Source organism: Pinus tabuliformis, chromosome 3_1, assembly GCF_031772625.1.
Source record: "Pinus tabuliformis cultivar Carrire ecotype Pingquan chromosome 3_1, CPIR1, whole genome shotgun sequence".
NCBI lineage: Eukaryota > Viridiplantae > Streptophyta > Pinopsida > Pinales > Pinaceae > Pinus > Pinus tabuliformis.
Window position 1 is genome coordinate 947,838,571 of NC_142301.1, and position 16,883 is coordinate 947,855,453.

The following is a 16,883-nucleotide window of genomic DNA, read 5'->3' on the forward strand; positions in this document are numbered from 1 at the left end:
CTTGTAAAAGAACTCATACCATAATCCCAGAGAGCCCAGTTGAGTTGACTAGAGCTCAAGGAGATGTAGCCCAAGAGTTTTGGGTGAACTCCATATTAAACTTGATGTCTTATGTGTGTGTGTTGTTTGTTGCATTGTTTCAATGTTATATGTTTTATATCAGTTTAAGAAAAATCATTTTACAGCACATAAAGAGTTTAAAATAAACACAAGCATACACCTATTTTCAAGCATATTTACTTCCGCATTGGTTAATCATTTGTGACTTGGGAATAATTAAACTTTGGAAGTGGGAGAGGTTCTTGTAAGTTAGATAAGAAGCCTAAGTGCCCCATTTTTAGATCAGGTGGTATCAGAGCCTGGGATTGATTAACCACACCTTCAAAGAAGGTTATATCATAATTCTTGATTGACAGAGCAAAGATTGCTTGTCTGAAAGGTGTTTAAACAGTCAGAGGTTGATTGTATGCTTGTTTTGCAGACTGATTATTGTTTGAATTTGCAGAGGTGAAGTGAAAGTTATTGATAGCTCAGTCCAGGAAGGACAAGAAGGAAGAAGAAGTCATTGGCATAATGAAAACTTCTACAAGTGAGTCCTTGAATTCTTTTTTCTTCATCATAAGACTCTTTTATGAAGACATGAAGCAAGATTTGTCCACCATGATGGATATGGTGAAAGAAATGTATGAGGATGGAAGAAAGAGCAGCATACTTAGAGAGCAGTTGAATTCCATGAAGAGAAGTAGTTGCTCTCTGACAAATTGTAGGAAATGGAGAGGCAACTTCATATTGCAAATATGAATGTGAGAAGGATGCATGAGTTGGAAACACATCTCTTTGTTGCCCAAGAAGCCTTAGTCAAGTATCAGCTTGAAGAAGAGGTAAACCATTCCAGTTTGTCTTCAAATTCCTCTAAGAATGCTTATATAGGTTCTTTTGAAAATCATAGCAAAGGCATAGGTCCCAAACTAATGTCCAGGATGGGCTATGAATGAAAGGGCTTGGGAAAGCATGCACAAGGTATTGTTGAACCAATAATGGTTGAGGAAAGGCCTAAATATTTGGGTCTTGGCTATGGACAATCTTATGGAAAGTGTTCCAAAGTTGCCATGAAGGCCATTGAAACAGCTCCAAGAAGGGGTTGCATTACAGAGTGCGAAGATTGTATTAAGGAGGAATGCAATAGCTTGAAACATCATTTGCAGGATGTAGGTGTTCAAAAGCACACATTTGAACCAGAGAGTTGTGGAGACTCTAACAACCTTGAAGAGATTGATGGTGTTCCAAAGGGAACCACTTCTTCATTTGCTTCACCTCCTCATGAAGGCAATAAAGGTGAAAGAGGCAGGTATAAATCTGGTTCTAAACATTTTCCTTTTGATTGTGCAAAGCATGATAAACTTCCACATAGATATGGGAAAAGAATTGCATGTTCCTTTTGTGGTTTGGATAACCATAATGTTTCTAGATGTTGGAAGAGAATGGGCACATATAGAAAACTTATGAAGGAAAAGAAGTAAGAAGCCAAAGGTCCATTGGACAAGGAAAATCATGCTGTCAAGAGGATGCACATGTAGTGCACTTATTGCCATGAGCAAGGACATCTTGCTGAAAAGTGTTGGACTCTGAATCCAACAATGCTTCCACAAAAGCTGAAGAAAGTGGAAAGAGAAGATGGCAGAAATGGAAAGGAAGATTCCATGAATGATGTGTCTCAGGATGATTCACATGATGATGCTGATGTGCAGACAAAGGTAGTACCTTTGAAAGGGATTGGTAAGAAACGATTATTATTCTTATCCGATTAAGATTGCATGTCTATTGATGCATCTATTTGCATTTATTGCTGCAACATTATATTTCATCAGCTTTGAAAGTACAGTGTGCTTAAGTGAAAGTTGAAGGATGAAATGCATGCAAGAGAATGAGATGCATGAACACAAGGATGTTGATGAATTCCTTGTTTTTGAACATGTATGTGTAATTAACTTGCAGGGTTGATTGCTTTGACATGCATGTGATGCCATGTTGACTTGGGAGAAGTTCACTTGGTCTTCAAATGGAGATAATGATGAAGTGTTTCAACTTTTGAAAAAGATTCCTAATGGCCTTTTTCTACATGCTCAACTTGAAGGGTCATTTGTTTAAAGGCATGATTTGTGGGCTTAGTATCTAGTCCATCATTTGTATGTAGATGTAAGACATGGAGGTGTTCACCAGATGTGAAATCAGTTTCTTTTGTTGAAGCAGGAGTTTAGACCATCTAGTTGTTGTTTGTGTTTCTGTTGTTATTAATAGTTGTTGTTGATAGATTTTCAAACAGATACAAATGAAAGCCTTGTGGAGTGGATGACTTCACATTGGTTTGAGCAACCTTGGATCAATGATTAAGATAGAATAGTTCAAACTACCTTCTATGACCATTCTAGTAGAAGTTCTGCATGTAGGCAAGAAGGAAGACAGTTCTTCCCAGGAGGACCAGCACATCTAAGAAGGAAAGTGGTTAGAGATTTTGGTTTAGAGGCACTATGCAAGGCAAGTGTATGGAGGCTGAAAGAAGAGGGTGTTGTTACTCTCATTTACTGTTCATATCAGTGTGTCAGTCTTTTGAAAACAAAAAGTTCTTTTAGTGGGAAGCCGTGATCCAAAATGGATTTTAGATAAAATCCTAAGTCTAAGTGTTCCTCACAGAGGAAAATGGAAGTCCAAGGAAGTTCCTGGGAATATCCCCATTGCAAATATATTTTCCTTCTAAATCTATTGCAACTTGAATGGGCTAAAATGGAATTAGGATGCAGAAGTTATCGTAGAAAGAAGATGCCCTGTTTCTTTGGAAAAAGAGCAAAAACCCCTAAAAATGACAAAAAAACCCTTATAAAGGGAAATCGCATCAGAAAAAGCCAAGGGTTGGACTTAAGAAGAGGCGGAAGAAACCTCGATCGACCGATCCGATCAATCGTGTCGGAGGCAGGTGTGTATGCGATATTGGGACCCTGGAATCAGAGATTGTGATCATGCGATATGCTGATTGCTGATGATTAGATAGGCAAATCAGCATCAGCGATGTACAGAACCCTTGCACCATGTGCAACGTAGTATGTGATAGCGAGCACGATGGGAAATATCAGCCGTCAGATCGCGAGAGGAATGGGAGGCCAGGATTAAATCGACGTTCGACGATTACTGGACCCAACGGATTTTATGAGCACAATTCATAAATTTTGAAATCTGGAAATTCAGATTTTCTGTGTATTAGTGCATTTCGGTGTAAAAACCGAAATATAAAGGAACGACGCCCGAAGCGGTAAAACCAACCCGAAGGGGAATTGTAAGCCCGATTTCATAGAATTTGAGTTCCGTAGAGGTAGATTTCGGGCGGGCCTCAAGTGGTAAATGGTTTTGGGCTGGGTCCGCCCAATTCCACACACTGGTCGACACGTGGCTGGTGGAGGAAAGAGGAAAACCGCCTTTTTAGGTGGGTAACCTCCATACTCTTAAGCCACTCGAAATTGCATGATGACCGCAGGATCAGAGATCACCTAGATCGATGGTGGATAGTGCGATAGTAGGCAAAGGCAGACCTAATACGATTATAGGGTGGATGCGATAACTTTTCAACTCCGATAAAAGGATTTTGTCAGGTTTTTGAATGTTTTCCTGTGTATTTGGGATTTTGCTCAATACCCTAACTCGATGCGATATGACGCCTAATGGAGGACCCAATAGGGATTTAGGGGCGATTGAATGGGATTTCAAGTCTGCAAATCGCGCTCGATAGTGTATTTTTTGGAAAATGCTTGTGTAATGAAATTTTCTCCAATTTTGGGTTTTTACCTATGAGAAGGCCCCAAAACCTCTGTGACTGCTCCTGCTCATCATGCCATGTTGCAAGAAAGCATTTTTACAGGCAATGATACATTTAGAAGTGACAGAGCCACAAAGCTAGATGGCCACTCGAACAGATAAGGAACATGCAAGTCGAAGAGGCACAGAGAGATGATTATACGCAGGGAAATAGCTGGGATAGCGGAAAAGCTGGAAAAATACTTGAAAGGAGGAAGAGAGCTCAATTGAGAAAAGGTCAGAAGGCAGTTGAGAGGCAGAAGAAGAGAGAGCCAAAAAGCTACTACGCAGAGAAACTGAGGGAGCCTTTGGGGTCACTTGGAGATCAAGTGAAAAGCTAGAGAGCTGAAGGTTGCAGAAAGCCAAAGCCGGAGCCAAAGAAGCCAAAGCCAAAAAAGTAAGAGCTGAAGAGCTAGAGCCAGAGCCAGAGCCACAAGCCAGAACCAAACCCAGTTCTAGAGCCAAAGCTAGAGCCAAGAGCTAGAGCCACAAAGTCGAGAGCTTTAGAGCCAGGGAGAAGATGGTGTTCTAAGCCCACTGAGTTCTATGTAAACCAGTGGAGTTGAGAATGGAGCTTTTAAAAGACCTCAGACCATAATCCCACAGAGCCTAGTTGAGTTGACTAGAGATCAAAGAGATGTAGCCCAAGAGTTTTGGGCAAAATCCATATTAGACTTCTTGTCTTATGTGTGTGTGTTATTTGCTGCATTGTTTCACTATTATATGTTTTATATCAGTTTAAGCAAAATCATTTTATAGCACATAAACAGTTTAAAAGAAACACAAGCATACACCTATTTTCAAGCATATTTACTTCCGCATTGGTTAATCATTTGTGAATTGGGAATAATTAAACTTTGGAAGTGGGAGAGGTTCTTGTAAGTTAGACAAGAAGCCTAAGTGCCCCATTTTCAAATCAATACTTGAATTTATTTTTTCTCTTCAAAAATAGGTCGAATCCACTTAATTTTATTCCTTGTCTTGCTCAACATGAGGTTCAATGGATGTACAACATAAAAGGTCCGAAAAAGTGCTTATATTTGCATTCAATAATTAGGCCTGCTTCTCTAAACATTGTTTCATTCTTAGTTATACTTGGAAATCATTTTATATCCCCACCAACTCAATTGCTTCAATCAAGATGTCATGAATGAATTGAGAATATTTCTGCTACCCTTCATAACCCTCTTCAATAATAAAAAATTCCCCCTTTTTTCTCTTAGCAATCACATTAATCAAATGCATATTCCTTTGATATTTCCATGCATCATAAATGATGCACACCCCTGAAATGCACCATGAATTATTAATGGGGTTTAATTTATCATCCAAATCTAACTTCTCAACAAGAAACAATGTAGTACATACCTTCTCATATCCAGGGCTCTTGTACCATATTGGGGCTTCACTCACTGCTTTGATAATATTTTCCTAGTAAGGAGATTGTGCAAGTTTAAAGGGAAGATAATTTACATAAATTCATTGACATACATCCACACCTTCCTTCTGTCAAGTATTATTATTAAAAATCTTTTCAAGTGGCCCCAAATTAAACTTCTATTATCCTGAGCTGCCAATTTTGTAATAAGAAATTGGAGGCCTTGATGAAGACTCTCTCAAACTTGTTGGTTGCTTGAATTGATAAGAAACATTTGCTTTATTTTATTTAGCACTTTCCTCATCTTGTTCTTTATGATTTTTTCTTTGCTTAAACCTTTTCCCTCTATCCCATTTTCTTTAGGTGGGCTAATGCATATTTGAATCTCATTATTTGCAAAGGAAAGTAAATGTCCTTTAACCTAGGTGTATGATACCTTAAACTCCTTTTGATACTCACTTAAAACCCATACTAATGATCCCCTTCTTGGATCATCCCTACAACAATTACACATTTCCAAAGTGGTGAATTTGGATCAACTATCGTGTCCGATTCAATTTCTTATTCCTTATTATGAATGGATGAACTTGAATATTTCACCATGATGATTTAAATGGAATATACAAAAAAAAAAAAAAGATACAAAACAAAAACAAATAAATCTGGAATATATTTATATTTTTATTTCAATTTTCAATAACAAATATGTTACCTAATCTATAAATTTATATTTCAATATTTCAACTTTAATTCTTCACTATTGATTAGAACTTATATTTCAATATTTCAACTTTAATTCTTAAATATTGATTAGAACTTCGAAGGAGTAAATTGTAAATACCTCTAATATCCAATATCGACATGGTCTCTGGGCTCTAGAAACCAAGATCCATGCACCATTAACCAAGTCTCTAATCTCTCCTCCAAGTTGAAATGGTCTTCACATCCAAGCAACGATGATCTCCTCCAACTCCAAGCAGGGAAATGATGAGCTCCTCTAAGCAATTTTTTTTTTTCAAATGGCATGAAAATAGAGTAAAGAGGCCATTTCATTGAGTGATCTAGGTTAAGAGGTGGTCAGATCCCTAAAGTCTATATTTTTTCCCATGCAAAAAGTAGTCAATTTTCTTCCATGTTCTTGATTTTTTCTTTTTGCGTTTGCTTCCATTTCCAAAAAGCTAGATACATATCACGATTTTTTGCAATTTCATGATACATGTCCAGATTTCTGGAAATGTGTAAAAATCCATTTCTGAAAATGTATAAAAAACCATTAAAAAAAGATCGAAACATTTTCTAACTGGGATCTATTGTTTCCAAAAAGAGAGAAATGTTGAAGAAACGTATCTTTGAAATTTCAATCCTGGATCATACAAGTTTTCATTTCTGAAAAGTTGAACATCGTTTCTAGGGGTTCGAAAGGACATTTTCCGTGTCCTAGATTAACACACATTAAAACTAATATACTATTAACGTATGAAAAGTTAAGGGGAGGTGAAGAATTGAATTGGATTTTCCTTCATATACTTAGAGCAGCAAAGAAATGAAATTCTTGTTTTGATTTAGATGAAAAGAAAATAGTTATTGGAAGATTCATGTTGGTTTTGTGGGAACATAACCAACGTGACATGATGATAAATTTATTTTATAATACATAAAATAATTATAAGTACGAATTTCACTAATAAACAAGGAGAGCTGCGACGCAGCGAGTCCCTGCATCAAGTTGACTTAGCGTGGCGCACGAATGCAGAGATCATTTGCAGCATCTCAAGGCATATGACTAGCGTGCTGTTCTCTGGCCTGAATGTGCAAATCCTAGAGGCATTGATTTCTAATGGCCGACTAATGAAAATACTCTAAAGGCTAACTAGAGTTTATGGCACGTAAGGTTTTTAGGACGGACTCAAAACGGAAGAAATGACAGTCAAAGCCGAGTTTTTCACCCTATTATGCAAAGAGTCCTGCTTGAGCACTTGATATTCTGCAAAATCTACGGCATTCTCATATGAGCAGCAATGCTAAGAAACCAGGCCCATATGACCTAGCGTGCTGTTCTCATATGCAGCATCATAGATCCAACCCGGGCCCTGTGGCTGGCCAAAATCACTGAGAGGAGCTAATGAGAAGTCAGGAGCTGGCCTCAGTTCATCCATCTGCAACCTCCAGCAAAAATAAGAGAAAAAACACAGATTTAAAAATATATCCAACAGTTCAGTGTTTGGCTATATTGTTTGAAAATGTTCTATTTTTGTACCATCTGATCATATTTTGGTTTTGAAAGTCATACCCAGCTTGGACCATTAACAGATGGCCCATCCCAGCCAATGTGAGCTACATGTCTAACATCTGTAGGATATCCAATCTCCATTTCATGATCCGTGGAAACTGCAGCAAATTAAAAACTCCAAGAAAGTTGATAAGTGCATGCATTTCACATGCAAATAAAAGGGGGAAATGCCTATTTGAAATAATATGGCTTGCCTGTGCCTATCTACCTTGGAATGATGGATAGTCAAGTTATTTACCAAATATATGGGAGAGAACTTTTAAGCCCTTTTTGAATCTCTGCCACTTTGTAGATGAATGAGACTTTGTCGATGATGAACTAAACACAGTGGTTCCAACTGGAGGTTGTTGAGAAGAGGACTCTTCTGGAGCTAGTTTAACATAGGCATGAAATGAACAATTAAAAGAATCAGCCAAATCTATGTCCTTAAATTACATTTACAACACTTAACATATGCACCATAGCTTACATTGAAAAACAGGAGAATTAGAAATCATGTTCCATGAAAGTCGAAAGAAGACAAAACTTCAGGGTCACTCATAAGAAGCAGGGATGCCAAAATTTTTGATGAAAAAATGATCATCAAATCATATATTAAATCAAAATATCTCTTTTACAGTGCAATTACCTCTAGAAAGAGATTTACTCTTGGCTGAAGAGCGTTTTGGCACGCTTTCGCAATTCAGTACTGATTTCTTTTGAGAACTTCCCTCAATTTGTGAAGCAGTTGACTCAGATTTGTCTCTCACTTGATCCTTGGTTGTAATTGTTACCGAAGAAGCACACTGAATAGTAAATGGTTTCACAGATTTCTGTATACGCTCTTTCATCTCATCTGCTGCATCTTTATCTCTAAAACCAAAGCCACGAAAACTTTCATTCTGCAAATCAATGAGTGCAACCGTTATCATAAATGAAAGCATTCCAGAGTCCAGACTAAGCATCCAAATGTTGATATCACAGATTTTACATGGAGCATTATGTGTATGTTAGAAACATTAGAAGAAAACCTTGAAAAAGGTAGTATCTACCTCTTGGCGAATTACAAAGAATCTCTCTACAGGAACACTAATTGCATCTGGCTTGCGCACTGTATGCTCAAAAAGGACTTGACCATCCTACAGTCATTCTCAAATTTTAAGTCAGAATCATTTAGGAAATAAGTATTTGCAATTAAATGTTGACGAACCATAAGCCTCAAGATTTTGTTTTATATGGACAACGTACTTTCAAATAAAAGAGATTCTACAGCACAGCAAGACTGTGAGTGATTCCAAAAGTGGCCAGACACCTGTTTTATCTTTAGGATGTAAGAGATTAAAAAAGGCATAGCCTATAACATTTAGGTCTATAACATATTTAGCTCCATGGAAGGCAAAGATAGAGGACATGCCAGAAACTGAACCAGCAGAAAGTTTTGTAGAACATAATATTAGAGAGTAAAAATAAGGCTAATAGTACTGGCGACATGAAAATTAATGGACCACAAACACAAAGTTGCAATTGCGAATCAAGATAACAAAACTTAAGAATTAGATAATAAAAAGAAGATTTACGAAACCAAGATATTAGAAACCATCAACAGGAACAATGTAGCACTTTGAGCGAACCTGGTCACTAGGGGCAAACTCTAATTTTGTAAAGCATTATCCAGAGGAATGGAAAGGCTTCCTATGCTGCTAGAATTAGAAAATATCAAAATCCCAGTATGATGCAAATTTCCACATAGTCAGTGTCTACTGGCTCTGTAGATATACTTCTCAGAAGTGCAAAATGGCAGAAATAACTCATAAAAATGGCTAATGAAAAGAAGCACCTAGAGAGCACAGTCAAGGAATGCGAGCAAAACAAGAAAACTAGTACACTAGTTTTAGAACCAAATCAGATATTTGATCTCGAATTAAAACTCACAAGCAAATCATTGAGTTGAAAATGAAGTACAGCGCCACCGAGTGGTTTCATGTGAAGTTCCCCCACAGTTCGACTGTTCTGCCAAGAAGCACTGCCTCGAGCTGCCTCGAACAAGGCCACTGGACACCTTGCCTGTGTAGAGTCCAACAATCATAAGTCAATTTCCCTCAGCAAGTTTCACCTTTGATATTTCAGTTTCTACATATATAAAAATTAATTACTACATTCAGTTTCCTGCATAATGAAGAACTTCAAGCAATGGCAAGGTGTCTTCTAACAAGGTTTTTATTTTTCAGAGGACCAGGCAGGAAGTCGCATGCATTGTGTTTGATATTGGTCACATTTAAAATCAAGACCAAAGTATGTCAATGTCAAAGTACTGAAAAGTGGGTCAGAGGAATTCTTAATAAAATTTTAGAGGAATTTTTAATAAGACTAAGTATATCTGAGGATGTAAATATCCGGAACAGAGGAAAACAAATGGTGTCGCTTTTTTATCACTGGTATAGATTGGCCAAAATATTGCCCTAACAGAACTGGTCATGTAAATACGATAGGTCATTTTAATGTCATAGAAAAGAAAACACAATTCACAAACTGGATCAATTCAGCACAAACAGAAATGGGAAAATATTGCGTACCTTGAATGTTTGGGCACAATTAATCATAATGTGAAAAGATCAAACAGGTTGCTGTAAAGTACAGCAAGAAAGCAGGTTTTCCATGATAATTGACTAGTCTGTCTCCCAACCTTGATAGGATTGCTATCCTTATAGGGTTATACAATTTCAGACAAAAATGCTACAGTTACCCTAAGATCCTCTACAGATAATTAAGAGAGACAAGGCTTCAAATAACCTTTCTCCCTCATCTAGTTTATTCATCTCAAACACAATACTGTCTTTTGATTCCACCGAATAATAGTTTAAGTCTGTTCTATATAAGAAAAATTGAACACCTTTATTGCTTATTTAAAATTTGCAGCATTATAAGGTCAGAGGTAGAAAATTGTCAGAAAGTTTACCCCGCAGATCAATGCATTTACTATTCCAAGCCTCTGAGGACAACCGATGAAAACTTCATTTCAGACACTTTACTAGCCCCAAAATTCTATGCTCGGAAACTACAGAGGGAAACCGAACCATGGAAACCCATATGCTTTCTGCGATTTTTAGAAGCACCCGCCATTTTAAAAGTTTACAGGTGGACCTGAGAAAATCAATACTTACCACATATGTCGGAGGCCACCCAAGAAACCCACCAAACGAACATGCAGCAAAACATAATCAACGAAATGACAGAATTTAATACAGGAATTTTAACCCAACCTGGCAAAAACAAGAAAATATACTTACATGTATCTCAATATTATGGCCGGATCCTCCTCCGCTTGTCCAACAAAAGTAAGCTCTCAACTGTACCAGCTCTCAACTAAGAAACGACAATGCAACATCAAATTTCAAATTTAAATAAAAATAAGAAAATCAACCGATGTCAATAAAAATAAAAATGAAAGTCGAAACTTTTATCCACCTTGTGGGCCCTACATGACGGCCAAGTGCCTAACACCTATCTCCCTAGCATAACACATGCAAGCTATACAGCAGGCCACCTAAGGTGGCATCAGGTTAACAGCTGTGATCAGGGAGATTGAAACCTGAAACCCGGGCACTGTAGCTGGGTGGAATACTACTACTCAAGTCCATCCTCTTCCTGGATTGAAGAAACCCACAAACGCATATTTGAAAAATCGATGGTTGCAGACCTAGACCTAGAGTGGAATCCTTTTCCATTGGAGGATGATTTCTTTGCCATCAGAAAGAAATGGCTCTGCGATTTCAATTCGAATGTGAAGAAGGCCATAGAGAAGGAGCCCTTCACCTTACCATTCGCAGGTTTCGACAGATCACAGGAGTACGTGGGGATTCATTCGCTATTCAAAGAATAGTAGAGAAAGCTCAGTTCCGCAGGGATGAATTCGTGAAGGACCTGGCTGATCGAATGACAGCGATGGAGATGAGTGTGGAAAAGCTCAAGGATTTGAAGGCCAAGAAGGAAACTAAACCTGAAAAAGCAAAGCCACTGCCATGTGCATGTACTGTGAAGAAGTCCTTAAAGCAAGAATGGAAGGGGGATAATGGTGTGAAGGGCAAGATTTCATACAAATGGGAAGAATCTAAGAATAAAGTCACCGATCCCATCACAATAACAATTCCTGGAGCGCGGCAGGGGGAGTTCAAAACCATTCGAGTTGAAAAATATACTGTTATCAATGATAACAAGTCTTCAGATGCTAAGATCCGAGTCATTCCACTTGAAGAAGGCGGTGGGAGCAGCAGTAGCAGCAGCAGCCACAGCAGAAGGAGTTGTCTCCCCAGGATGCTGCTGTGATCATTCAGACCTGCTTTCGGGAATATCTGGTTCGTCGTTCCCAAAACCTTCGAAAGAATTGCGCTGAAGACAGTTGAAAAATGTGAGGCAGTCTAGGTTTTGAGATTTAGAATAGATTTCGAAATTTCAATTTTCGTTTATTTCTATGAAAATAACGGCGTTTTGTAACTCATCTTTGCCCATACGCTTATAGACGACCATAACGAACTATGGCGGTACTAATTTAAGTCAAACAGAAACTGAAATTTCTAGATGTGATTGAAGTACCTGATACCGTGAAGTAGGGAGCTTTTCAAGAGATGGGCGAACTTTCATTGTAGGCCTCGCTCAAAGTAGAAGAGCCCGTTCCCTCCATTTTCGATTCCTTCGGTTGAACCTATCGTCGAAGAAGAGGTAATTCTTTCACAGAAAGTATTTGAAGTGAGCTGTGGCACGTAGGTATTTACGTAACTATTCACCACACCCAAACGCCTCAAGGTCTCATCGAAGAAACGAGACACGCAGTAGATTTCACAAGGATCTGTGCAGAAGCTGTGATGGGCTTCATAGCTGTGGCCACGGACGAAGATGAACAGAACAGACCCTGTCGAGGCTCTGAGAAAAACCAGAACGGGGTTTTGAGCACAGAGGTGTTGATATTGGGGCCTCTGCTGATGCACCTGAATCAATTGGATCAACGGAGGCTAGGTGAAATGCGGGTGATACCTTTGCTTTCGACTCTAGTGGTGCTCCGGCCCCCCGCCTTCGCTAGAACAAGGACCCTGTCGAGGCTCTGAGAAAAACCAGAAGAATGAAACTGTCGAGGGGTTTTGCGCACAGAGGTGTTGATATTGGGGCCTCTGCTGAGCCGGTAGGTGGACACCTCCCGCCATGCAACCCTTTACCATATGGCGGACACCTCCCGCCATGCAACCCTTTACCATATGGCGGACACCTGCACAACAGGGACTAACAAACCTTACCATATGTATGCCGTTCGGATATCATACGAAATAACATTAAACATTAGCCAATTAATCTTAGCATTAAGAGCAAACCGCTAACGGTCAGGCCCTGTTCATTGTGCCTAAATAGCAATTTAGGCTATGGTCGGGCCTCTTCCGCCTCGGGAAGAGGCCAAATAAGATGGCGAAGGTAAAGTCAACTCAAGTCAACTCCAAACTTTACAATATAAATGCAAATAACATACGAAAAGTTTGCAAATTAATGCTAACTGGGCTCCGAACGGTTACTATAGTCCCTGCCGGATGCCAGATGGCAGGGACTAATAATACCAGTAGTGTTATTTCATTGAAAGAAGATAATTGAATAAATAGGATGATATCCAAATTATAAACGTTTCAAAACAAAAACACACATAATAAAAACGACACAAAGACAAGTTCACTTTCAATAGTATATAAAATAGTTGTAAATATTACTTCCACTGTCCTAGTAGCTTTATTGGTCCCTATCTCTAGCAACGCAAGGACTATAACATTTGCTTGGGCATTGAATTCATATTAAGTTGTTTTGATCTGTCCATTTAACTAATGCTTTTACAAAAGCATTTTATAAAAAAAATGCTTTCATCCAAATTTTTGGTTTTGAGGTCTTATTGTGAGGCTGCAAAATTTGTAAATCCAAAAAAAGGTTTTATCTAAAATTTGGAAAACCCAACCTCCTTTTTATCCAAAGTTTGAAACTACATACATTTTTCATTTTATATATTCCAAAGTTTGAAATTGTATATATATTTCATGTTACAAATACATAAATGTAATGGTAGAATTTGGGATATCCATATCAGTTGGAATAAATTAAACATGTATGCCTTGATAGCATGCATATTGGAATAAGTTAAACACCTTTCCCTTGACACCTTGTAACACCCTCCTCCAACACTTATGCGAGCTAACCAGTCCACTGGGGTAAATGTGTGACAAAGAAGTACTATGATATGATTCAACTCCCCAAGTATATTTAAGGAAGTGGAATAAAAAAACCAAAATGAAATTGATCTTCCTTAGGAGCTACAGGACCCCTAGAGGCTAATCAACAACTCCAAGTGCCCAACCCCTGAGTTAAATTTCTTTTTAACTAAACTAAACCCTAGTCACTCCCACAATAATGCCTCCATGTGACTGTTGTCCTTTTTAGCAAGTTTTGTGCCAATGACAACGAGATTTAAGCCACTTTTTGAGGGCTAGGACCTAGGCATTTTCCCAGAACTTGATGAAACACTTAGAATTATTGAATAACAAGAATGCAAGGCCTCTAATGCATAACTTGAACAAGGACCTAACCTGGCTCCTCCTAACAATGACTGACATTTCGTCAAACACAACATGAGCATGTAATGTGTAGTTCTTAAAAATACATTTGAACATAGGGAGCTCATAATCATTCAAGAATCATAAATAAGGTTTTATTTCCTATCACAATAGTTGCATTATCATCTATTAGGTCACTCATTCATTAACATTTCATCTACTAGCCAAAACATGATGAGTGTCTTAACTCAAATTTGTCAATAGCCATGCTTGTAACAAACATACAAATAGATAAACAACAATAATATAACAACCATCATAGCCACAAAATAACAAGTAAATTTACACATATAAGATAAGAGGAAAAGAACCTTTTATTAACATATGAAAATATAACGAAGTCAAGGACTTCCACGTACCACGCTACCATAGATTGGGTTGAACCAAATATTTATTTCATCCAATCACCCCTATACAATTTTCCAATCGTCAATGTGGGATATCCTGGAATGAACCAATCAAAACCAAAATAGGCCTTAGAGAGGAAAAACCACCTCAACCCTCAACTAGTGATTCCACCTCATGGTTGGCCATCACTAAGCATCATCAGATCGATCTCTATCTAAGTTGTCCAAGGCTACAGAGCATTTTTTCCAACCTGACTTCTAGGACTAGTAACTCAACCCACAATTGCTACTAGCCTTCAGAGCATTTTTCCAACGAAGGCTTCGAGGACTAGTAACTCAACTAACCAAGGGCTCTAGAGTGTTTGTCTAACCAAGGCTTCCAATACTACTAGCTCAACCTAAGTTATTACAGTGCCTCCATTGTGTTTGTCCAACCAAGGATCCATGAACTAATAACTGAACCCATAGCCATAAGGTACATGAAAAATAACCAAAAAAAAGGTAAAACGCACAACACCATGATTATCGAGGAAATGAAAATGTTAGGAAAAACCATTGTTAATCCAAGAAATCCTCCATGTGAATGACATATCATAACCAAATAACAACATGCATATGCCATGCATGTCAAAACTAGCAAGAAAACCATACATGCAACTTTGTACCTACAAAATAAACCCATTGTAGTTGTTGACTCCATTGTCCTCTTGCACTTTCCTAGTTTTCCTTTGCCTTGTTACTCCAAATCCAAAGCATGCCCACAATTCTCTAGGAGTGCTCCAAGAACTCTATCTGTGCAAGAGTACAACATAGATAATAGAGAGAGAGCTCCAAGATTAAACTAATAAAAAGCTATGAACTAATCCTCATAAACCTATTTATCATTGAGGCCTCTATTTTCCATCATTTTCCTCGTCACGTGCAACATGTGACCTTTCACATTCATTTTATCCCAATTTCTATTATTTTCATAAATAAAATGCCAATTAATACCTCTTTGCATTTCTAAATCCTTTTCGATTTCCATTTCCAATTTCCATAACCATTAAGTAATCACAAGTGATCCCTGTCACTATGTTTTTTCCCAACATTAAGCTTGGAATATGTCTCCCATGACCTTGGTCTTATTTTTCCTTTATTAACATTATTACATGAACTTTTAACCCAGAGTTGTTACAGGCCCCCCCTCTTAGGTGATCATCATCCTCGTTGTTTAATGACAGCTACAACCAACAAGACGACTGAAAAACAAAACAAACTACCCATGGAGATTTATAAATTAGCTCGTTGGAGTATTTACAAAGAAAAACCTATTGAAAAGTAAACCAACATGACAACGATAGTAACATGATAAAAATAGAAGCATGACAACCATAATGCTTATTAGAGCTTTATAACAAAGCTCATTGTGGTATTCACAATGACAACCATATATAAATATGTACATATACCAAAATTCATTTTCCTCCATGATAAAACAATGAAGGATACATAGTGTGCATTTGATCAACCATCTCCCATGTAGCTTCATGAAGCCCAAAATTCTTCCACTGCACTTTTAATTGCTCAATTGCTTAGTTCTGGAGCATGAGCACGTTTCTCTATAAAATGCACTAAGGTTTGAATCAAGTTATCCTTGTGGTTCAACTTGCAATACAAACCAGGTAATCACATGATCAATATCTTTACCATAATTGTTAGGTAATGACACATGGAAAACATAATGTACATTCACTATCGGACACAGTGCAATTCTCTAGGACATTGGTCCAATCCTCAAAACCCTCGCCATGCTGAGGTTCTAACTTCTTACATGGCCAAATCCTCAAGGATGTCTTCTTGGGCTTGATGTGAAAATACACATGTCCCCCAACTTGAAACTCCTTAAACACCCTGTGTCGATCTGCATAAATTTTATGCCTATCCTATGTTGCCTTTATATTCTTCTTGATAGCATGCATTTCCTTTTCCATCTCTTCCAACATATCTAGTCCTATCAAAACCCTATTCAGTGGATCACTCTGACTTGTAGGAGTATTACAAATTCTCCCATACAACTACTCAAGGAGACTCATCCTTCGTGACTCTTGATACCCATTTTTGTAAGAAAAATCAATAAGTGGAAGGTACTTTTTCCACTTTCACAATTGATGCATAGCATACATTATCTACATGTCCTCTAATATCTTTCTGACCCTCTCTATCTATCCATCTATCCGTGGATGATAAACTGTGTTGAAGGCCAATTATGTACCCAAACCTGCAAATAAATCCTTCCAAAACGTAGAAGTGAACTTAGCATCCCTATTTGACACAATCTTCTCAAGAACACCATGCAACCTCACTATACCTCTGATGAGGACCCGTACTACATCATTACCTTAATAAGTAGACTTCACTGTACTCAAGTG

General features: G+C 38.0%; 1 protein-coding gene and 1 pseudogene across 1 annotated transcript; one reads left to right on the forward strand and one right to left on the reverse strand.

Moving 5' to 3' along the window:
- Positions 1 to 7,012: 7,012 nt before the first annotated feature.
- On the reverse strand, positions 7,013 to 10,678 carry LOC149190910 (uncharacterized). The gene is made up of 7 exons (XM_089412301.1): positions 10,652 to 10,678; positions 9,423 to 9,554; positions 8,543 to 8,629; positions 8,140 to 8,392; positions 7,750 to 7,881; positions 7,512 to 7,609; positions 7,013 to 7,377 (listed from the first exon to the last, which is right to left on the reverse strand). Exons 2-7 carry the CDS (start codon positions 9,471 to 9,473, stop codon positions 7,243 to 7,245), a joined length of 756 nt encoding a protein of 251 aa, XP_089268427.1. The 5' UTR covers positions 9,474 to 9,554; positions 10,652 to 10,678; the 3' UTR covers positions 7,013 to 7,242.
- Positions 10,679 to 11,076: 398 nt separating this feature from the next.
- LOC149190911 (uncharacterized) lies at positions 11,077 to 11,890 on the forward strand (annotated as a pseudogene).
- Positions 11,891 to 16,883: the final 4,993 nt, after the last annotated feature.